This window comes from Hetaerina americana, unplaced genomic scaffold (assembly GCF_022747635.1).
Source record: "Hetaerina americana unplaced genomic scaffold, ioHetAmer1.1.p SCAF_6, whole genome shotgun sequence".
NCBI classification, from domain to species: Eukaryota; Metazoa; Arthropoda; class Insecta; order Odonata; family Calopterygidae; genus Hetaerina; species Hetaerina americana.
The window spans coordinates 43,450,936-43,471,579 of record NW_027287205.1 but is presented as its reverse complement, the minus strand read 5'-3'; the positions used below and the strand labels follow the sequence as shown (position 1 = coordinate 43,471,579).

Here is a 20,644-nt window from a genome sequence, read left to right as displayed (position 1 = left end):
GCGTAGTAACTAAACCTACGCCATGAATTGACTTACTACTATGTCAATGATATGCTTGAATTGGTTTGCAACTCAGTCCTCAATCCCTTGAACCACACTGAGGAGCCCAAACACCCTAATCTCTGGACGATCATTCCAGTTGGTATAGTATGCACAAACAAAAATTTCCTATGCTTGCTTTTCGGAAAAAACATGTATGTTTCCAATAAAATGGAAAGAGATATTTTATATTCAACAAAATTCATGTTTCCAAGTTTTTCACCTGAGATAACACCGAATGGGTCATACTTGAAAAAAATCATAACCAATATATAAACAGAATGTATTCAATGAGGATTAAATTATTTTCACTACGAAGATGCATTGGTGCAGAGTTTTTTCTTCAGCATATCGTTTGAATATAGGGTCTGCACGGTCCCGGTACACATTTTGCACTTGATCGTGGTCTCTTCAGCTCTTCTAGTCTTAAAAAGTAATTTTCATTTAGGCACCATAATCTATCCGGTTGTTTTTTAAATTGCATTCGATATTTTATTTTGCATTTTTACTGGAGACTGAAAGTTGAGCAAAAATTAATTTTGATTTTGAATACCTAGTGTGCAAACATCCCCTGCCATGTACCATAGTAGTAGCTTACGGAGTACCATGCCTTTGCAATATAAATCCATTTTGCAATTCTCATCATGCTTTTTCCAATTTTTATTTTTCATACTCAGTTTTACTTCTATATTAGTCATACAAAATTCCCATTCGTCTCCCAACCTCCCGTCGCCATTATTTTCCTCTGAAATCTCGGCATTCAGCGATAAACAACCTCATAACCCCAGACCAGTGAATGCACCTATCTTAAAACTTGGAAATATGTGTACTAATAAGAGCTCAATATGTGAAGGCAGCCGATAGGAGGGTCTCGTGTTCTGATTCGAGGGATCCCTGCAAAATTCCAGTTTAACCCAAGTTGTTTGATTTTCTACATACATATCGATTTGGTAAGTCGAGCGTAAGGCTGGAAAAGAAGCTACTCAGAGCGTAAAAAAGAGTCCAGGGATCCGTTTCTTATTTAATAATGTACCCTGCAAGCCACCGCTAGGATGTGTGGCAGGGGGTGAATACACGCAAGAATAACTTTTACACGAACATAACCCAACCGCGGTCGGCCAATGTTATTGTGATTCCCAATCATTCGTGGAAAAAATGACGTCTTAAATCTGTTTTACGCTTAATATCTCTAATTTTACTTTTGTTATCTCCTACCGTAGCTCGATGGGGCTGATAATACATTTTCAGCATCACTGCTAAAGAGATATCCTTCCAACTGATTCAAAAGCTTCTGTATTTTAACCTTCGCTCCGTGAGTGATTCCCAGCCTAGCTCCTCTAATATTTTGGATACGCTACTAAGTTTATCAGAACAGCCTTATACAAATTTAGCTCCTCTACGCTGCACCGATCCAATTCGGCAATAAATCAACTTCTTGAGGATCCCATATACTTGCAGCGTCTTCTAAATGAGGCCTAATCAACGACGGATAACAATTTTCTTTGACTTTTTCATCATCCCATTTACCTGGTACTCTTCTTATAAATCCTGATTTTTTGTTAGCTTGTTCACTTATTCCCCGTACGTGTTTCGCCCAGGATATATCGTGAGTGAGGGTAACGCCTAGGTATTTCATTGAGTCTGCACATTCCATTTCGGTGTTCCCGATGCAGCAGGCGTTCGGTAGGGAATTTCTCTTTTTCCGAGAATGCATGACTACGCCCTTTGTTAAGTTTCATTCTAATTTCCAAGCATCGCACCAGAGTTGTATAGCATCGATGTCATCTAATAAACGTAAACCCCAATTAGGCGTGCATGAGCTCATTTTTCCCGGTTCTTATACTCCCCTGTGTCGCTAAGTTATATTTCTTCAGAGATTATTGTGAAGTACATTGTACATGTGCATCAGCCGCAGTGTCGTTCTCAATCAGAGGCTTTGAACTTTTCTGCAGTTTTTAATAACCGACCTCGTTTATTCCACAGGCGCCGGGGGTGGTTGGGCGGACGCGGTCGGCTCGAATGGGACCTGGACGGAGTTGAAGGGGTCATCGCTGCTGAGGGGAGGCATCGGTGGGAAGGCCTGCCTCGTCACCACCAGTGGCTCTATCGGTTACGGCGGTTTCGGCGGCGGGGGAGGTGGTTGTGCATCCGGCGGTGGCGGTGGCGGCTACCTAGGTCAGTTCACGGAACATCAAGCTTAGGAATTAAAAACAGATAATGGCCCTCTCGTTGCTTTTTCCATAAATAGAAGAGTGAAAAATTTTCTTTTAATGAAAAATTGAATTTTGTATTTTCTAAAGAATGGTATTTTAAACCATTTTCGGCACAATGAGAGTCCGTTGCCAGCGTTTAGGAGATGCGTTTTCGGTAAGATAACTGAAAATTTATTATGATAAGCAGCAAAAAATCTCGTGGTTATCACGTCTGTGAATTTTAAATCCTGACGTGTAATGGTCCCATTGAGGGAGAGGTCAGGCCATGAGGGTGCGAGCCACCGCCGACGGCGTGGTGCATTCCTAATGTCGGCGTTCCCCAGGTGATGAAGGCGGTTGCAGCGGCAGCTGCGGGCACAAAGTGTTCCAGGATGCGGGTTCATGGCTCATGTTGGCGTTAACGATGCCGCGGACCGTGAATCTGAAGAGATTCTGAATTCCTTTAGGGAATTGAACTCGGAAATTAAGTGGGTGTGTGTTGCGGAGAGGGTTGATGTGACGTTCTCGATGGGCAGCCTTGTCCCGAGGATTGAGCAGGGACCTCTGATTTGGAGCCGAGTTGAAGGCATCAATCAGAGGTTGCGTGCTCTCTGCAGGGATGTTAGGGCGTCCTTCGTCGACCTTCAGCCGGCGTGTAGAAACCCCCTGACACGTGTTCACTACACTGGTGAGTGGGTTCACTACACCTTCTGGTGTTCACTACACGAGTGAGGCCGCAAGGTGCGTAGCGAGTAGGATATCGGAGCACCGAAGGGTTTTTTTTAGATCAAAGCGTAGGTCATCGTGTAGGTCAAATAGTAGGTCTCTAAAGTCTTCTGCGCCAAATTATGCAGGTTTAAATGAAATGAGGTTCAGTGCTAGCAATTCATTCAGTTCATTTAACGCGAATCAGATGGCATCGGTTGCAAAATTTTGTAAGGAATTCAATATTAATAAGAAGACAATCCTCATTTAAAATTTAAAAAAACGTAATGTCAAGGTAACATCATCTGTATTGGTAGTCAATTGCCGAAGTTTAAAAAGCAATGTTACAGAATATCATCAGCTTATTCAAAGTACAGGCGCAGATATAATTATTGGGACATTAAGCTAATTATCCACTGATATTGCCGGTGAAGGTTTCCCCAAATCCTTTTCCATTTATAGAAATGACGCAACAAATAGAATCGGGGCAGTATCTTCATCGCAGTTAAAAATTCTTGGGTCAGCAGGGCTAAGGTAATTCCGGGTAATGGTTTGGAAAGCGTTTGGTCCTCAATTAAAAGTGCTTGATCCAAAAGAATTTGAATGCGCATTTATCAGACCGCAAGTCGACAGAGACAATTCAATACTAAAATTAGATCAGCAATTCAAAAGGTTTTTATCCAAACACAATTATCGCGACCTTAAAATCGGTCGATATTTTATTCTCCGGTCTATTGACTGGAGCACACATAGTTTTAAAACATGTTTTAAAGACAAAGATATCTGCTAATCGCTTTTCAATTCTTCTACATTGAACTCATTGCATCAACTTGTCACTTCACCAACTAGGGGTGATAATATACTTGATTTGTTAGCAACGAATATTTCCGAAAAAGTCTTAGCTATAGAAACTACAGGTATAAAAGGAATTACTGACCACAGGGCAGTAAATGCTAAGTTTTCACTACATGGGGTCCGAAATAAAAAGCCTAAAAGGAAAATTAACTTATTTAAAGAAGGGGGCTACGATGGCATAAATTGCGTGTTATAGGATAAATTTGTAATTTTCAAGAAAGATAGTAATCACCGTAATACTGAGGATATGTGGAATAACTTCCGTGAGATCACGCGCCCAGCAGTCAACAAGTTCATTCCCAGTAAATATATAAAAGATGACACGGAACCTAGATGGTACAACGCGGATGTTAGGAAGGCATTGCGACGTCAAAGGCTATGTCATGCCAAAATGAACAAAATTAGGGATGATATCTCTAGCGACAAAAAGAATGAGATCACTTATGATTACAATATATTTAGGGCGAATGCCAAGGATGCATTTCGGAAAGCGTTAAGAGAATTCAAAAGGAAACCATCAGCGAAAGATATGAAAAAGAGTCCGAAAGCATTTTGGTCGTACGTCGGAGAGGGTTAGGGAAATAAGTCACCTGTTAAATCACTCAAAAATAATATAGGTGAAAGAGTAACCAACAGTTTGGAAAAGGCTAACTAACTTAATTCCCTCTTTCAAATCTTATTCACCAATATCTCACCGAGTGCCCCCAATAGCTTACTCAATCGTGCCGGTCAACCGATGCCCAAAATTGAAATCTCATATAATCGGATAGAACGTTTGCTGAAAAATATCAAGCCTAATACATCCTCCGGGCCCGATGAAATACCGGATATTTAAGGATTTAGCTTCGGAAATTGCGCCATATCTAGAAATAATATTTGAGAAGTTGCTGTTAAATCTTGGAAAACGGCTAACGTAGCACCAATAGTTAGAAAAGGAGGCAAAGAGGAACCAAGCAATTACATTTTCCTCACATCCATTTCGTGCAAGGTTGTGGGACATATAATTGCTAGTTCGACCGTGAGACGCTTCGATAATCTGGAGTTAATTATGAAAGATCAGCACGGTTTCCGAAAGGATAGACCCTGCGAGGCACAACTTGCGCTTTTTGTTCATGATATTCTTACTTCGGAAGAGAACAATGTTCCAGTTTACTTGCAAAGCTAGAAGTGTATGACATAGATAAAAATATTCGGGGTTGGATTAAATAATTTTTGAATGGGCGGGTACAAATAATAGTGATGGATAGAGTTAGCTCAAATACTGAAGACGTTACTTCAGGTGTTCCCCAGGAAAGTATCATTTTTTAAATTTAGTTATTTATGTACACAACGCCTTATTTATTTTATTTTTTCTCATTATTGAATGACAGAATTCAATTAAAAGCTCAGATATCAAGCCATACAATAAACGGAAATTACCTGAATCATCTAATTTTATGCCTCATTCAACGCATCTTTTTGAAAATAATTATTAAACGTCGTTCAAAGGCGAAATTTTAGTGTTTATGAGTACATGCCCATACCCATGCGCTCACCATAGAAACCTGATTGTCGGCATCAGCTCATTCTCTTCAATAGAGCGAATGTTGAATTCATTCCACCACGGAAGACTAGAACTTTTTTTAAAACAAGCATTTTGGAGTAAATTGGTTGGTTAATAATTTCGAGACTACATCTTTCCTTTCAGACGCACAAAAACGTTTTTCTATGAACCCGAGTAATTCAAAATGGAAACTGGAGCACCTGAGCGTTTTTTGGCAAAAGTGGGCAAATAAAAAGGTTTTCTGCAAGGGTCCCAAAAAGGGTCAGATATAGCTGTGCTTCAGAAAGTAAGAAACTTATTAGCGACGGCGATATTGTTTGAGGGAATCGACTTGTTCGAATGGTTTAAGGAGTCTGCCGTTTCTCTTCGCGCAAAGATTCCTCTAACTATTTCGCACCCTTTTGACATGATCTTTAATAGATCTACTGTTAGCTTCATTTCTGATGATATGCTTTTGTGTGATATATTTGACTTATTCTGTCTTAAAATTCTCCAGTACTTTCTGAAATCAATTACGCATAAATAATTGCTAGTGGCATTTAGTACCTCCGAAACGTGTTTATAGGACAACCATTATCTGTTCTCTGGATTTATACTGACTTCACAATTGTACGATTACCTTTCGAATTTGTAGGTGCAGTTATCTTAATTGCTTCAATTATTTATGAGGTAAAGTTGTAAATGCTCGAAATTTACTTTGACTGAAATTCGCGCTTGGAGTCCTATGCCTTTATCAAAAATATAGTTGCAACTAAAACTTGCAAAAGGACCTCCGGGGTGATATGAAACTGTCGGAAGGCATCAAATTCTGTATCAGAGGATTATGCAAACATAAAGATTGGCGATGGCAAACGAATTAAGATTAATATTAATTGTCATCATGTAAGAATAATATTAAAAATTCATGCTTACAAATATCCAAATTCATTGGTATATATGTATTATTGGGGTTTTCATAACTGTCACCATTTTCGGACCCTTCATTTTACCTAAAATGGTGAAATCAAGAAAAACTTGCGAAGAACATTCAACTGTGCTTGCTACCTCATTGTCTGTCTCACGATAATTAAATCTAATATGCCACATTTTCTCATTCGTTTAACGGAATCGCCCCTCTTTACAGGTTGCCATTATAAAACAATTGTCATATGGCGTTACTCAATGAACTGACCCGTGTTTTAGCTGGAGCAATTGAGTGCTCAAATGTTTGTTATTTCGTTCTTTCTCAGCCGGTCTAAACTGGATTTAAAATGCAAGCCTTTAAATTGCCCTTCAGGTTTGTAGGAAACCCGTTCTTATAATGCTGGCATGTAAGGCAGAATCAAAGAAAGAGGTATATTCTGGAATAATATTCACCACATCATTCCTTCAACAAATACATTTGGCCTCAAGCGAAAGGTGACCCAAAGGTATTTTGTTATAAATCGGGACCTTCGTGATATCTACATAAATCAATCATGGAAATAAATGACTTATCGAGATATGTTATCATAAGGACACTCATATCCGTTTTTCAGCATGTCTACATCAAAATTCGTAAAACGGTGTACATAAAACCTTTTTCCCGTATCTGGCGTGAATTGAAATTTTTTGTTCCCCTCAGAAATCAGGATGAATATTTACGTAGGTTAATTGGATTGTGACAATGGCACAGGAAAAAATCATTTGCGAGAGCATTTTTGTTTAGTAAAATTAACAATGCAGTTATTTGTAAACGCTCCAAGATAGAAATTTTGAAATTCACTGGAAATCAATTTCATTTCGTTAGATTTTTTCTAAATAAATTTATTGATACTATTCGCGGCAATTAACGGACAGATAGCCACGGGCGTGTAATCAAATATATCCTTTACGTTCGAATCAAAAGGTTTCTATTCCCATATTTCACGTTAACACCATGTACGACCTCAGTATATGTACTCAGCAAGGCCTTTAATTCTGCATTACGGGAGCCATTTCTCAGCCCCCTTTTCAAGTTATTGAGAAATTCAATAACGAATTTTTCAAATATATCAACGCCAATTTTGTCAACTTTATTTCACATTTTTAGTGACCTAGTCTCGTAAAATATATTTTTATTTTATAGCTATGTGATTTTTTTGGGCACCATAGCTCCCTAGGAGACCGTAGGCGGGACAGGGAAAGGATCTGCTCCCCATACCCCGACAGCTTAGTATTAGATACACTCTACTGACACCTAACAAACCGACCTTCGGGTTAATTACGGTTTTTGCGGTTGATGGTGTTGATATTGCTCAATTCATTCCATTTTTTCTGATACCTGCTTGTCTGCTGGTCAGGATAATACTCGTTGTGTAAATATATTATACTAAATGCTCATGAAAGCGCTGGTTTAGTTGATCTTCATTTAATGGAATTCTTGATAAACCTCTTTTATGAATCTACTCCACACTACGCCTATGAATCAGTACAGTTTTCAGAACCCCAGTTTTCATCTTCAATTACAATTTCTTCAGTTTCAAAGCCTGATTTCTTGAACTGCTCATCACCAGATCTAGAGAAACTATTGTGTAGTATAGCTGCTGAGCTATTACTAAGTAAGCAAGATTAGGTATCCAAACTTTACTCAGTACTCATAATATAGTTATTTACACTAAATATTTTGTGAATAATTTCTCGTAAAAGGGTTTTTATTTAGCGTTGCCTAAACCATTTCTTTTGAAGATGCTTACCATTTTATTTGAACAGAGCTATCGTAATTATGAAGATTGTATAATGATAACATAAGTATAATTTCTAATAATATTAAAATAATTATTTTTACAAATTCGAGGTATCTTTAAATATTAATAATAAATAAAAACCACTTTTTCTACAAATTCGTCACAGTTAAAAATTAAGCAATATATATGTTCTCCACCGGCAAAATGATTTGCCAACCAAAGCGGGTGGATATGAAAATTAGTTTCACGTTATCGCTGTCACTTTTTGTAACGCTATTTCTTTCGGTACAAAATTTTGCAACCTCAGAACTTGCAACCCAATTTCAATATACGTAGTAGCGCCGGTAATCAAGTTATTTTGGTTCCAAACCGCGATATTTGAACAATGGTGATATTTTTATACACGTCGGGTGAATGACGTTGAAAATAACGCACGAGCTTTATGAAGACTCATGCCCACTGCTCTGATTTTCAATTTAATGCCTATAAAACGTGTTACCATTTATCTCCTCTAAGATATTTCGATATCTCCTCTCAATTGTTTGCCTTATGTACAATACTGTTGAGTCACACCACGTTTTATCATGTACATAGGAGTTCAGAATTGAGGTTTTTGTGTCACAAAATACATTGACTTCTGCGCGGCACTGTTCCGAGAAGATAAAGTATATTGACATATTTTCATCAGAAAACACGGCCTTCCCGACGTCCAAAATTTTTTCCACGAATGCTACCAAGTAATGAACCGCATTCCCTACATTTCTCCGAATTCGAGAAAAATCAATGTTTAATGGCGCCGGCAGAGGGCTTGGCAATGAAAGCTAGGGTTAGCAATCCTCCACAAGGTGAAGCTACGCGAGAGATTTGAGGAAATCCACCCTGAACAAGGATCATAAAGTATGACTTTTTTCAAATGTCTAATTCATGTGCAGACTGCTGGCGTTGTTTGAAAATTTTTACGATCGGCAACATACTTTTATATACCTACGCGGCAATCCGAAGTGATCGTTCATAATGGGTGATTGTGATGCTGTTTCTATTCAAAGCATCCCTCAAGGCATCTTTCTCCCACTCCCACAAGCGTAATACCAGAAGAGCATAGGGCTCAGAGGCATCATAGCGAGTTAATCCCGGTTTATTGATTCTTAACATTGTTTTATCGCTCCAAAAATCCCAAAAAAAACCTCCGTGCATATAACATCGTATGATAGATGAAGGGGTTGAATCAGGGGCCGTCTACCCCTTTTTACTCCTAAGAAATATCAAATAAGAATAAAATGATAAAAATTCAGTACCTACTCTAGACTTAGACTTCAAAATATATATTCTGTTTTAACTTAATTCGTCTCGTATCGCCCATTATTCCTTCCAAAAAGCCTATTTCCGTTTTCCTGATCTTTGCTTGCGTTAAATTCTTACTTCCATCCAGAAATCACGCCAGTTTCTCTCAATATCTCCCACACTCTCATATCTACTTTAATGTCTTTTTCGATACAAACGTATCCTTCTTCTCTTTCCCCGTCATTAATGAAATTCCATTGCTTGTCCGCGCAGAAATATGAACTCATTGATCTAAGGCATATCCTTTTTATGAGCTCTTATCTGTAATATTATGCACATTAAAATAGTTTTTCCATATAATATAACCATCGCTATTTCAGTGAGTAGTTATAACGCAGCTTTTATCTCAAAATTTCAAATTATATCTTGATTTGATTTAGCAAATTTTAATTTACGGAATTATATTCTTAGCAATCATAAATATAAATGTATCCGAGAGCCAGCACTGATAAAATTAATTTGGTGCGGCAAAGAAAATACTCTTGGATTTGTTATTAAGTTAATAGAAAGTCGTCAAGTCAGTGGCCTGAATCTATATATTTATTCAGGAATTCTTTGATATTGGAATATTATTAATTTTTGAACCCTCCATGAACTTAACCACTTCCACTTTATGTTTCTCTAACTACAAAAAATTGTAATACAAAATTTGATGATTTTCACTATTTTGAATGGAGAAAAATAAAAATTGCTGTAATCTTTCTGATTGACAGTACATCGGTTTTTATCATCATAAAATCTGAATGTTTAGCCGGGTAACCTGAAATATTTAATTTTCTGAAGTACTGGCGTGTAATTGGTTCTTAGATGGTAGTAATCTCTTATTAGGACAAATTCCAAGAAACTGCGGGAGATACCGCCACAGTTACCATTTAACGCAGTCATCCGCTAGACGTGCATTACAGTGCAATAATTTTAGAGTTTAAAAATCATTCGCCTTGACCAGGGTGTTATTTTGTATTCTTTTTTAGGCGGTAATGTTTCCTCTAAGGGAATGAAAATAAATTGGCTTGGAACCACTAAAAATAGCACCTTGAAGAAATTCACCTCTTACGGAAAGACAGGTCAACCTTTTTAGCTTTGTATTTCATAGGACTAGGATTTAGAACTCGCGCGACAATATTTAGATTTCATGTGTTATTTATTGTTGGTATAATATTTCTTCTCAGTATAACACTCTCTGTTTCTAAAAATATAATACACTGTAAGGTCTGTTAGGACTGTAGAATACCCATGCAATAATATCCCTCTCTTCTTAATAAGCAATGCTTTCAAATTTTGGGTGAATTACGTGCAGCGATCGGCACGTACTGCGTGTTATTGAACGCTGTCACATAATGTCAACTCAATATTTTGCACCTTATGGCAAGCACACTTTGAATCTCGCCGGGATTCACTGCATGTATTCTTTTTAGGATTACCAGCCACCTTGAGCCAGCAGTACATTAATGCGGTACTTCAATCTCTTAATTACAAACTTAGGAGCATTTTGTTTTCCCAGCAGAACTTTAGTTTATCTCTGCAAATCTCTATGAAGCATCTGTAAACAATATTCTGTTACTATATATCCAGACTGAAGAAATACATTATCAATATAAAAAATTTACATTGCCATGATATACTTGCGTCTAAATACAAAGACCTATGATGGGAATATAGTCAGATATACTACGATTATGTACTACCAATCATGAACCGGGTAAAATGTCACACCGCCCTGCGTGTGAATTATGTCAAAAGACTCTCCCACCTGGGGTCAGATCACGTAGGAAACAAATACACAAGAAAACCACATGGGAAAGCACATAAACTCCCGTTAGTCCCTGGCTTATAACATTCAGAAATCACTCGAAGAAATCAGTGAGTATGTGATAAAGTTGGTCCCTGACGAGGGATTAAATTTCTCCGAGAACCACCTTACGTGCTTGTAACTTCCCTTAGCGGGCGCTCTCCAGAATGCCCCTGTGTGGAACCACAAAAAAGTAGAGTGATTGTGGTCTGTGTTTATCGCTGTACTTGAAGTAATTTCCCACATCCAACCACCTTGAGTTTGCTTGCCTTTCCTCATGACTTCCTTGTTTATGAAATTAAGAATACAAAGTAACTTTCCACTGTTCTCTATTAGCGTACAACCGGTTTCAACGCTCAAGCGTCATCATCAGGTAATTTCATTAACATGAATTTCCACAAGGTTGAGCCAGAAACAATTGAATACTTCCTTGTTTGTTCGTTTCCCGCGTGACCGGATCTCTGGCGAATGAATATTTTGCCAGAAATCACCACGTAGAGTGTTCTGATAATTTACCCGTTTCACGAATTGTAGTGAGTAATTTCAGGGCTATCGATAACTATGCCCATCATTGGGCATTGTATTTGTAAAAAGGCTGGGTCAGCTCAGCACCCCTTGCACTCTGGACGCATTCCAGACAGGGTGCGCGCTATCTTGGCTCGATCTGATCAAAGTCTGAAAGAAATCTGGGTACTGTCCCTCATTTGCCCACTGACCCTGTGTGTATTCTTTGACGTGTCTAGGTGGAGACGCGTGGTCGGAGAAGGGAGCCAGCGGCGGAGGCGGATGGTCATACACTGGCGAGGGCGTCCGCATGAGGAAGGTGTGGCCCGGTGGGGAGGGGGAGGCATGGGAAGGACCAGGGCCCGGAAGAGTGTTCATCATCCCGGCCCTGTCTCGCGGAGCCTGTGGCTGCGACTACCTGTGCGTTGCCCTGGACGAATTCCGGAGCAAAACCGAATGCATTTGCCCGAGCGGATGGTCCTTGGGCAACGACTCCACATCATGCGTCGGTAAGATATCCTCCTTTGCTATACTTCGTCGTCATCAAGGGTTTTCATTCCGAGGTATGATTAATCATTTATAAATATTTATCCAGATCCTTTATTTTTTAATTTTACGGAGATAATTTAAGTTAAATTTGGCATTTAAATGTATGGAGTTTTAGGTGACTTTTCTGACCGTCAGTCGGCTGTAATACAGGATGTCTGTATTCTGGATGTCACATCGTAGCGCAGCATTTCGATTCCACTTTTTATAATCCTTGAGGTAATATTCTGAGACTGGGATTTGTAAATCGAAGTTGGAATTGGAAATTAAGATTTCTTATTCTAAGATAAGTTCGTAATTCATGATTTTAAATCCTAAGTAGAGAACACTCGGTTGCTTATTCAACCGGAGAGAAGTATGAAATGACTTTGTTTGCAAAAGGTCCACAAGCAAACCTTTAGCGTGTCGCCACCAGTTGTATTAATTTCTCACGTGTTTTTTCACTTTTCTTCCTTCCTCGCTTTACTCGGCGGTCTCCTCTGTACTTTTTATTGCGCACTTAGTCTTACTACTATTTGATGAGTTCTCACATGTCCACCACTTTATGCTACAGTCTTTGTTATAAAATATTGCCATGGAATCGGGAATTTTTGGTAAATTTTTAGTTCAATCATTGCCCACTCACGTGGAAATTGAAATATTTGTGATTTGAGTTCAGAACCGGATGAGTATGATAATTTAAAACAAATATTTCATCTAAATTCCTGGTGTCTTTTAAATACACAACTTCCATTCAAGTTCTCCGATCAACTGATTTTATTTAACAAACCATTTACACGAGAAAGTTGAAGCTTCTGTTACCTCTCAACACAGTATTCCTATGAACGTGCACATTTTTTCACATGTCCGACGCCATAATTTCACGATCGCCGCAAACTCTTCCATAGGTATTCCGTTGGCCCTCTGGAAAAACCGGCTGGTCCCTGACCGAAGGTTTGGGTTCGTTGTCCTTTTTGAAACTCTCACAACCACAAGCGCACATTTTTCACAGCCATAATACCATCACTCATTTTTCTCACTCAATTGACGATGAATTTCTATGAGTGTTCAATTGCTCAAGGGGAGAAGATGTATACGTGGATTCTTCCAGTACACTGAACGACACCATTTTAAGCATTGAAAACGCTTCTTAATCTATCGATAGCTATGAAAACCCTGTTCCTTAAATGGTTCATCCATTTATATTTTTAATACGTAAAGAATGTAGCTCTATTTTAAGCTCAAATCAATCTATCTATAAATCCCCAGTCTCGAGAAAAAATTGCGTGTTCTTAGAGCTTGAATTCATCTCGTTTTAAGAAGTTTCAAAGTTTCATGAACCGTTTGCACTAGAATCATCAAGGTAAAAGTTACAGTTCATATATGTGGCGGAATATGGATGATTTGGAAACTCTTTGTTAATTAATGTATCTTTCAAATATTTGTTGGTAAAGACTGCAACACCAACCTAGGAGGTCTGATATCACCTAAAGTGGCAGTAATTTCTTCAAATCGAGGTTTTTCCTGCGGGCATTTTTTTGGGTAATAAGCGAAGAACGTAGTTTATCTACGGCTACTCCACCCTTAATGAGAGTTCCGTCCGAAGGGAAAAAACGAATTGATAGCGCTGCCGAAATGCTTCAATAGGCATGGCCAATATTGGGGTTTCAGAAAAAGTGGGAGGCATTCTCATTACTTCAAATGAAAAATGCTATAAAATTATAGTGCAGGGTGCGGAAACATAACTTCCTATTTTCAAACGCAAAACGCTTTCAAAAAAGGAAGTTATGTTGCCGCACCCTGTATAAATAAATAAGCTAACTGCTTTAGACTTACTTATCTGTCTCTAGTTAACCTACATTAATTTTTATCGTTGTATTTTACCTGCGAGACTAAAACGTTCTTCCATTGACTGCATCTCATAAAAGGAAAAATATATCATATTTTTATCATTTTATGATTTTGTCCGTTATTTTGGAGCCACACAGGCTTTTATCGGGTTCCGATTGCCAAATTCACATTATTTGTGTAATACTTCAAGTTCGGCCAGAAAACACTGGCAACAAGGATTGTATAAAAAGTATCGGTAAAAGTTTTGTTAAAATATTTATTTAAAATATTGCTACAATACCTCAAAATCCTTCAAAAACATCCCTTTAGCGTCGACAAACTTTTTCGGTCACTTTTTCACGACTCAAAGGCTCCCTGGTTGGTAGATTCAGGAAGATCCTTAAGGGTACGCGTGCAAGCTGTTTTGACGGCACTTACATAAGGTCCCATGGTGGTGTCCTTTGAGAGAGGATTTCACTTTTAGGAATAGGAAATAGTCTGCTGGTACCAAGTAGGGAATTTAAGGGGGTTAGGGAATAGCCATGATGCCATTTTTTATCAGGTAGTCGCTTTTTTGTGTAAAATATCTATAGTAATCTAGGGCCTCTAGTTATTCCTACACATGAGTTATAATAGTTTTAATCTCCCCTATTTTGAGCTGTGAAACTCATTTAAATACTTATTGACTGCAAAATTTATTTTTTATCATTAAAAATGGGCGTAAATTTTATTTATGCTGTCATTCTTGTGATTTATACATTCGTTGCTACTTAGATTAGCAAAAATTGGCCAAATATTGTTCTTTATCATGCTTAAATTTAAAGTAAACAGGTCTTCTTACGCCCCAAAACAATATGTATATAGGTAACTCATTCAATAAGCAAAAATTACTCAATTAAAGAAACTTCAGAGAAAAAATCAATGAAAACTGGATAAAATCATTATTATGGAAATGAAATTGGATGGAAAAAACTATGGAAATCATTCTTTAAATTAAATTTAGACTTAAAAATAGAAAAAGGTGAAGTAAAATCATTTCAGTAGTCAATGATAATGCATGATCCTACGGTTCATATTTTATTTAACATGCAGGGGCTTTTTAGAGTCGATGGTCATTGCTAATTCTATTAGCCGAATTGGCCGGACAATGACTAACAGGTTTACTTATTCAGGCCCTACTGTTGATTTTTATTCAAGAAATTTCAATCAAACGTTGTAATATAGTTTCAATATAATTGGGTTTCTACCGATCTACAGAGACTTCATACATTGTTGCTATTTGGTGTAATTAAATTTCAATTATAGGAAATTTTTTAGCGTCACCATTAGAGAGGACGTAATCATGCGGGGATTATATGGATTTTGAACTCGTTATGTCCAGTTTCTTTTTCCATTTACTCCAAAATTTGTTCCTGAAATGTTTCACGCCTCATAGTCACACGTGCATGTATGACCTTGCTAGCAGCTATAGCTTACTATTTTAATTATCCTATTTAGCTCACTTTTTATTTTCCATAAACAATGTAATGTTTTTGATCGACTTTTAATTCATTTTGGTGCCTTCGCACGTCCATCATTAATTAATAGAATCTTTGGTTGTACTAAGATGCTCGTAGCCAAGTGGTAGGGAGCGAAATGGATCCTCTAATTTGGTCACCAATGTATACCAGAATTTACCAAATTCATCAACAGATTCAGAGAGAAGAGCTTTCTTTGAAATAGTGTTACAAGGATTGGGACTAAAAATTGTAGCCGCAAAATACTTACCGAACCCATTAGGGTTAGGTTAGGATTTCCATTGATTTCACAGCACACGACTGTGCTCCCAAGCCCTAGCTATCATAAACCCATTATACATATTAAGGAGCTTATTTTTATGCCTCGCATACTTTCTATTCCCGTAAATTACATCTAAGATTCCTATTTTTTTCCTCCGTTGACTTCACTGTACCAGCCCTTGTCCCTATAGAACCGCTTATACCGCTTTCAGGGTTCCATTGCTTCTCAGTGTCTGCTGAATTCACTTGTTCTGCCTTCTAATTTATCTTCAAAGCCGCCTCTCTTCCCCTGTCATGCCTAGAAGCTCATCTTTTGCGTTATTTTCCGTCCGTCATAGTTTCTCTATTCCCATCTATAGCCATGTCTCAAAAACCCAAAATCTGAGCTTATTCTCTTTCCTCTAAAACTTCACTATATACTGTAGTTTTCATTAGTTTTTCTTCACTTTTTTAACTAAGCTGCCTCTCTTCAACTCCTAAATTTTCGTCCACGTCTCTTCACCTAACTCAAATCTTACTTTAAATTCCTACTATTCTGACCACTCTCCTTTAAAACACTACCTAAGTAGGTGAACTATTCCACTATTTTTAGTTTAGCTAAGTCTTCCAATTTCTAACCTTACTCTTTTTTCAGAATCTCATTTCCTACTTTTTCTTTTGATACATCTCCATCCCATACCTATTACCCTGATTCTGCATGTTACGAGATATTCTAGCAATATTTAAACCAACTTTAGTTGAAGGGGCAAGGAGGTCCCCAAATCCATTAAAGGTTCGCTATCGAATAACACCGTTTTCAGTCATTCTTGGCTGCGCTCTGAGTCGCTCAGCTTAGATGCATAGTTTACGCTTGGATTACCACTGCTTTCTCTACTAACCCGTGTGGCAATGTGTAGAAAACTGGAGCGTACAATTATTTAAATTGCAGTTATCGCATGATGTTTTCAAAAGCTTCTTTCTGTCTCATAAATATGAGGGAAAATAAGCGGAATTAGTGCTTTTATCTTCGTTTTTACTTAATCTCAAAGATTACACTTAGTTGTTAATAGGTTTTTTAACCATTCAGCTCTATTTTTTATCAATGGCATTAACGTACCGTTAAATATTTTCCTATAAATTTCCCACGGCATGTACTGTGATAAAATTTGGCAATTTTTTAATGTGACTAAAACGTCTCTTTTGTCTCTTAATTTCATATGACGCTGACATTGGTGTCTACGGCAGTCTACGAAGCTCCACCCACATCTCCAATGCTGCCTTATCCCTATAACATCTCCCTTGGAATCGCCGGCAGCCTGCTAGCCTTCGTGCTGGCCTCTCTCTGCATTTTCATGTGTAAGTTGACCTCCAGTGAGACCTCACCAGGAGTAAAACGCTAAAAAATGTCCTTTTTCATTATATTACGTACATTCTTTGATCATACGTAATAGATTATAATGATTTATTGCTGCATTTAAACCATACACATGGTGAACATATAAATATTCATTTTAAGGTGCTTAAGATAGCCTGCGCCCGTATATGCATACGCATTTTTGTCAGCTGCTGGGCATATTTACTATGCATAGAATTCTCAGTAAATATATAAGTTTCATGGCTTGAATTTCAGTTCCCTCTAGAGTGTATTTTGGGTCTATCAATATGAAAAATTAGCGCCACTTAGGACAGGCTTATGTCCCGCAAATGAGTTTAGGACTAGGAGGGAAGTCTTGAGAGATAAAGTAGACAATGGCCCTTTCACAGAATAATATGAAATCTATTGCTAAGTGGAAAGATTAATAAATAGGTGAACCATTCAATAGGCCCCTTTGAAAACATTAATTCACTAAAATTAGAAACTCATGAGTCTAAACTCAGAGAAACTCAAAGTCTAAAGCTTTGGCTTCAAATGGGGTCAATGTCATAGTTTGGAGTTTGTTCTATGTACCTCTGATGTACACTCTGTGTTTGGGTTTACGTAAATCAGACCGCAATTGCTTAATAAATGATTATCGCCAGCAAAGTCGTTTAAATGTTGCGAGAATGCTCGCTCGAGTATGTCGATAAAAGTGCATAGAAGATGTGTGATATTTATTTACTAAATTGAAATGTACCTTCCAGTAAATGTTTCTTCATTCAATATCACTAGTACTACGGTTATTTTTTTCAACAATTACTTGTCTCCGCCAGTTTCAGGTTTGAGCGCCCCCTCCGAGAATAGTGACCATTCAATTTACGTACTTCCCCTTAAATTCGCTGCGACTGAGAATATTACGGACACGTCCAAAATTTTCCATTTTTAGTAAATCATCATTTCCGCGGAAATCATTTCACGGTCTTTAATTCACCCAGTCCCCAAATCCTACCCCATGCCTCCCCCTTCGGCAACCACCCCATTTCTTCCTAATATTTCCCATCTCCGCCTTCGGAGGTACGTTTTCCGCCCTAGAGGCGGATACATAACATTTATGTTCGCATTTGCACGGATTTGGTGTTCGAAATACGCCGGCTCCCCTTCCCTCCATGCCTACCTCCCTTTCCGCACTAACCTCAGTCATTCTTCTACCCAAACTCGTCGTCATTATGACCACCCAGGTACTCATTTGTGACCAAAAATGCAACCAGGCCGATCAATCCGTTACCTACGCACTCGCATCGTACATTTTGTATGCACTAGGTGATTGCGTAGGTTTTTTGGATTTTTTTTCAGAAGATATAAGAGAAGGGTGCCAGTGAGGAGTAGAGGGAGAACAGTGAAAGTGATGACGGCTAACAGTTGGATTTCTATATCTATCCTTTGGCGGAGTCAATTTTTCGCGTAACTCATTTGCTCATTCCAATTTTTGCTCAATATACTCCGTATTTAATTCTTCTATTCCATATTGTGTTCAATATGCCCATTTCATTTTTCAAAGTTTAGCTTGCTCATTGTTTTTAATTTCATACTTAAACTATATCCTAAGAATGCACCGCCAACACCATGTTGTAAAGGTTTTCCTTTCCGCTCAAATTTGTTACATTTTTTGGGATCCCTTATCGACTCTTTCTGATCTAACACCGTATATGTAGTCCCCTCCCTAAAGGTCATCGTCATCATCATTATGGTTAACGCATTTTATTATTAAACCCAACAGATAATCGCTACCAGAAGAAAAAGAATCATTCCCTCCGCCGCAAGATGCTAAGCGGAGCAGATCTTCAGCTCAACAGGCTGAGGGCTTCGTCCGGCGGAATGATGACGGAATACAACCCGAATTATGAGTTTGGAGGGGGGACGTACACCATCCAGGACCTTAAGGACATCCCGAGGGACAACCTCCGCCTCGTCAAGTGAGTGAATGAAATCGATAGCCGAGCCCGGAACTCCCAAACCCGAATGCTGCTCTGGAAGCACCGCTTTCAATCAATTCTTCCTCTCCACCGTACATTCAATGGATAACAGTTTCACCTCTAAAAACAAAGCATCCGGTGCAACCTGGATAACATTTTCCAATTCCCGCACGACTGAGGACGCTAAGTGAAGAGTTCATTTCGTGCTTTTCTTCATAAAGGAAACTCTACAGTGTTGTTGAAACTTCTTGTTGTGTCCTTTCCAGCAGGAAATAATAACCCGCGCGTCCCCGTAGAACTGCAGAAAATAAAAGAGGTCTGGAGCGTTTCTATTTCGGTGTTTTATAGCTTTTTTTTTGTTTTCAAGTTTCACCGCCGACGTGTGTCTCATGAGGATCGCGACAAAACTGCCCCCACTCGCGGGATACAGCGAGAACAAATCTCCAGGGGGGCGAAACAATGCGGCGCACTGGAAACAATCGGCTGCCACCAGCCGTGGCGTCATAACTCAGATATTCAGGCGACAGGTGGCAGGCATGGGAACGGGTAGGGAGGAAGGGGGGGGCAAGGGATGGGTGTGGTAGATAGGGGCGAAGGGGTTGGAGGGAGGAAAACGTGCCATTTTTTCACTACTCATCATCAGGCAGACGCACGCTCCCGTTTGGTAAAGCCTACAACGCCTCCCCTCGCCGCATCCCTCTGAGCCGCCGCTCTATCCCTTCTCTTCCCATTTCCGAGGGGTTAGGGAGAATAGTACGATGGAGTATGGGAGTGGAGCCAAGGAGGAGAGTGGACGATTACGGCTTCAGAAATGAGGTTTGGGAAAGGGCGGGTGGGGTTTGAGAGTCTGGCTTTTGATGGAATGGGAAGGGGTTAGGAGAAGGAGAGATTGAACCTTGGGAACGGTTCCATTCTGGTGTTTCCCAGAATCCTCGACAGGGGCGTGACACTCAGGCGGTCCTGCGTCAGAAATAGTCTCTTCTTCAGAGCTCTTGGCACGCTTTATGCGCACATCATGCGCGACCAATGATACATATATACACGTCTACGGTGCGTGTATATTCTTATGTTTGTGTGTATGTGTGTATACGTGTGTGCAAGTATATGAACATTATATATATATATATATATATATATATATATATATATATATATATATATATATATATATATATATGTATTTATTTATTTATTTATGTATTTATTTATATGTGTGTGTATGTGTATATGTATTTATGATCCCGACGTATACGGCATATAATCTCGAATTAGGCTAAGGTAAACAAAAGGCGTGCCTACTCAAATACTCATTCTCGAGATAAGAGAATTAAAAAATTAACCAAGTCCAGACTCGTAGGCTATTAATAAGTGACAAACAAAGCAAAGCTGAAGGAGAGGATGATACGGTGAAGAGCAAATTATTTCAGATACCGGGTACTGCCAAACCTTTGACCTTTTTTACGGACTCTTTTGCATACTTTTTGTGTGTCTTTAGAAAGAGATAATGTATAAAACTGTTAAACATCATCTTCTAATACGATTTTGCATGC

The 20,644-nt window shown here is 38.7% G+C and overlaps 2 protein-coding genes across 2 annotated transcripts in view; both read left to right on the top strand.

Annotated features, from left to right (window-relative positions):
- LOC139695324 (tyrosine-protein kinase receptor-like) overlaps positions 1-2,240 on the top strand; it is a 443,472-nt gene extending 441,232 nt beyond the window's left edge. The window contains exon 14 of the mRNA XM_071594031.1: positions 2,023-2,240. Within this exon, the coding sequence (XP_071450132.1) occupies positions 2,023-2,240 (218 nt within the window). The remainder of the gene's footprint in view (positions 1-2,022) is intronic.
- A 9,718-nt stretch (positions 2,241-11,958) lies between these two features.
- Positions 11,959-20,644, top strand: part of LOC139695158 (ALK tyrosine kinase receptor-like) — a 118,940-nt gene continuing 110,254 nt past the window's right edge. The window contains exons 1-3 of the mRNA XM_071593812.1: positions 11,959-12,161; positions 17,010-17,120; positions 18,899-19,094. Of these exons, the coding sequence (XP_071449913.1) occupies positions 11,963-12,161; positions 17,010-17,120; positions 18,899-19,094 (506 nt within the window). The 5' untranslated portion in view covers positions 11,959-11,962. The remainder of the gene's footprint in view (positions 12,162-17,009; positions 17,121-18,898; positions 19,095-20,644) is intronic.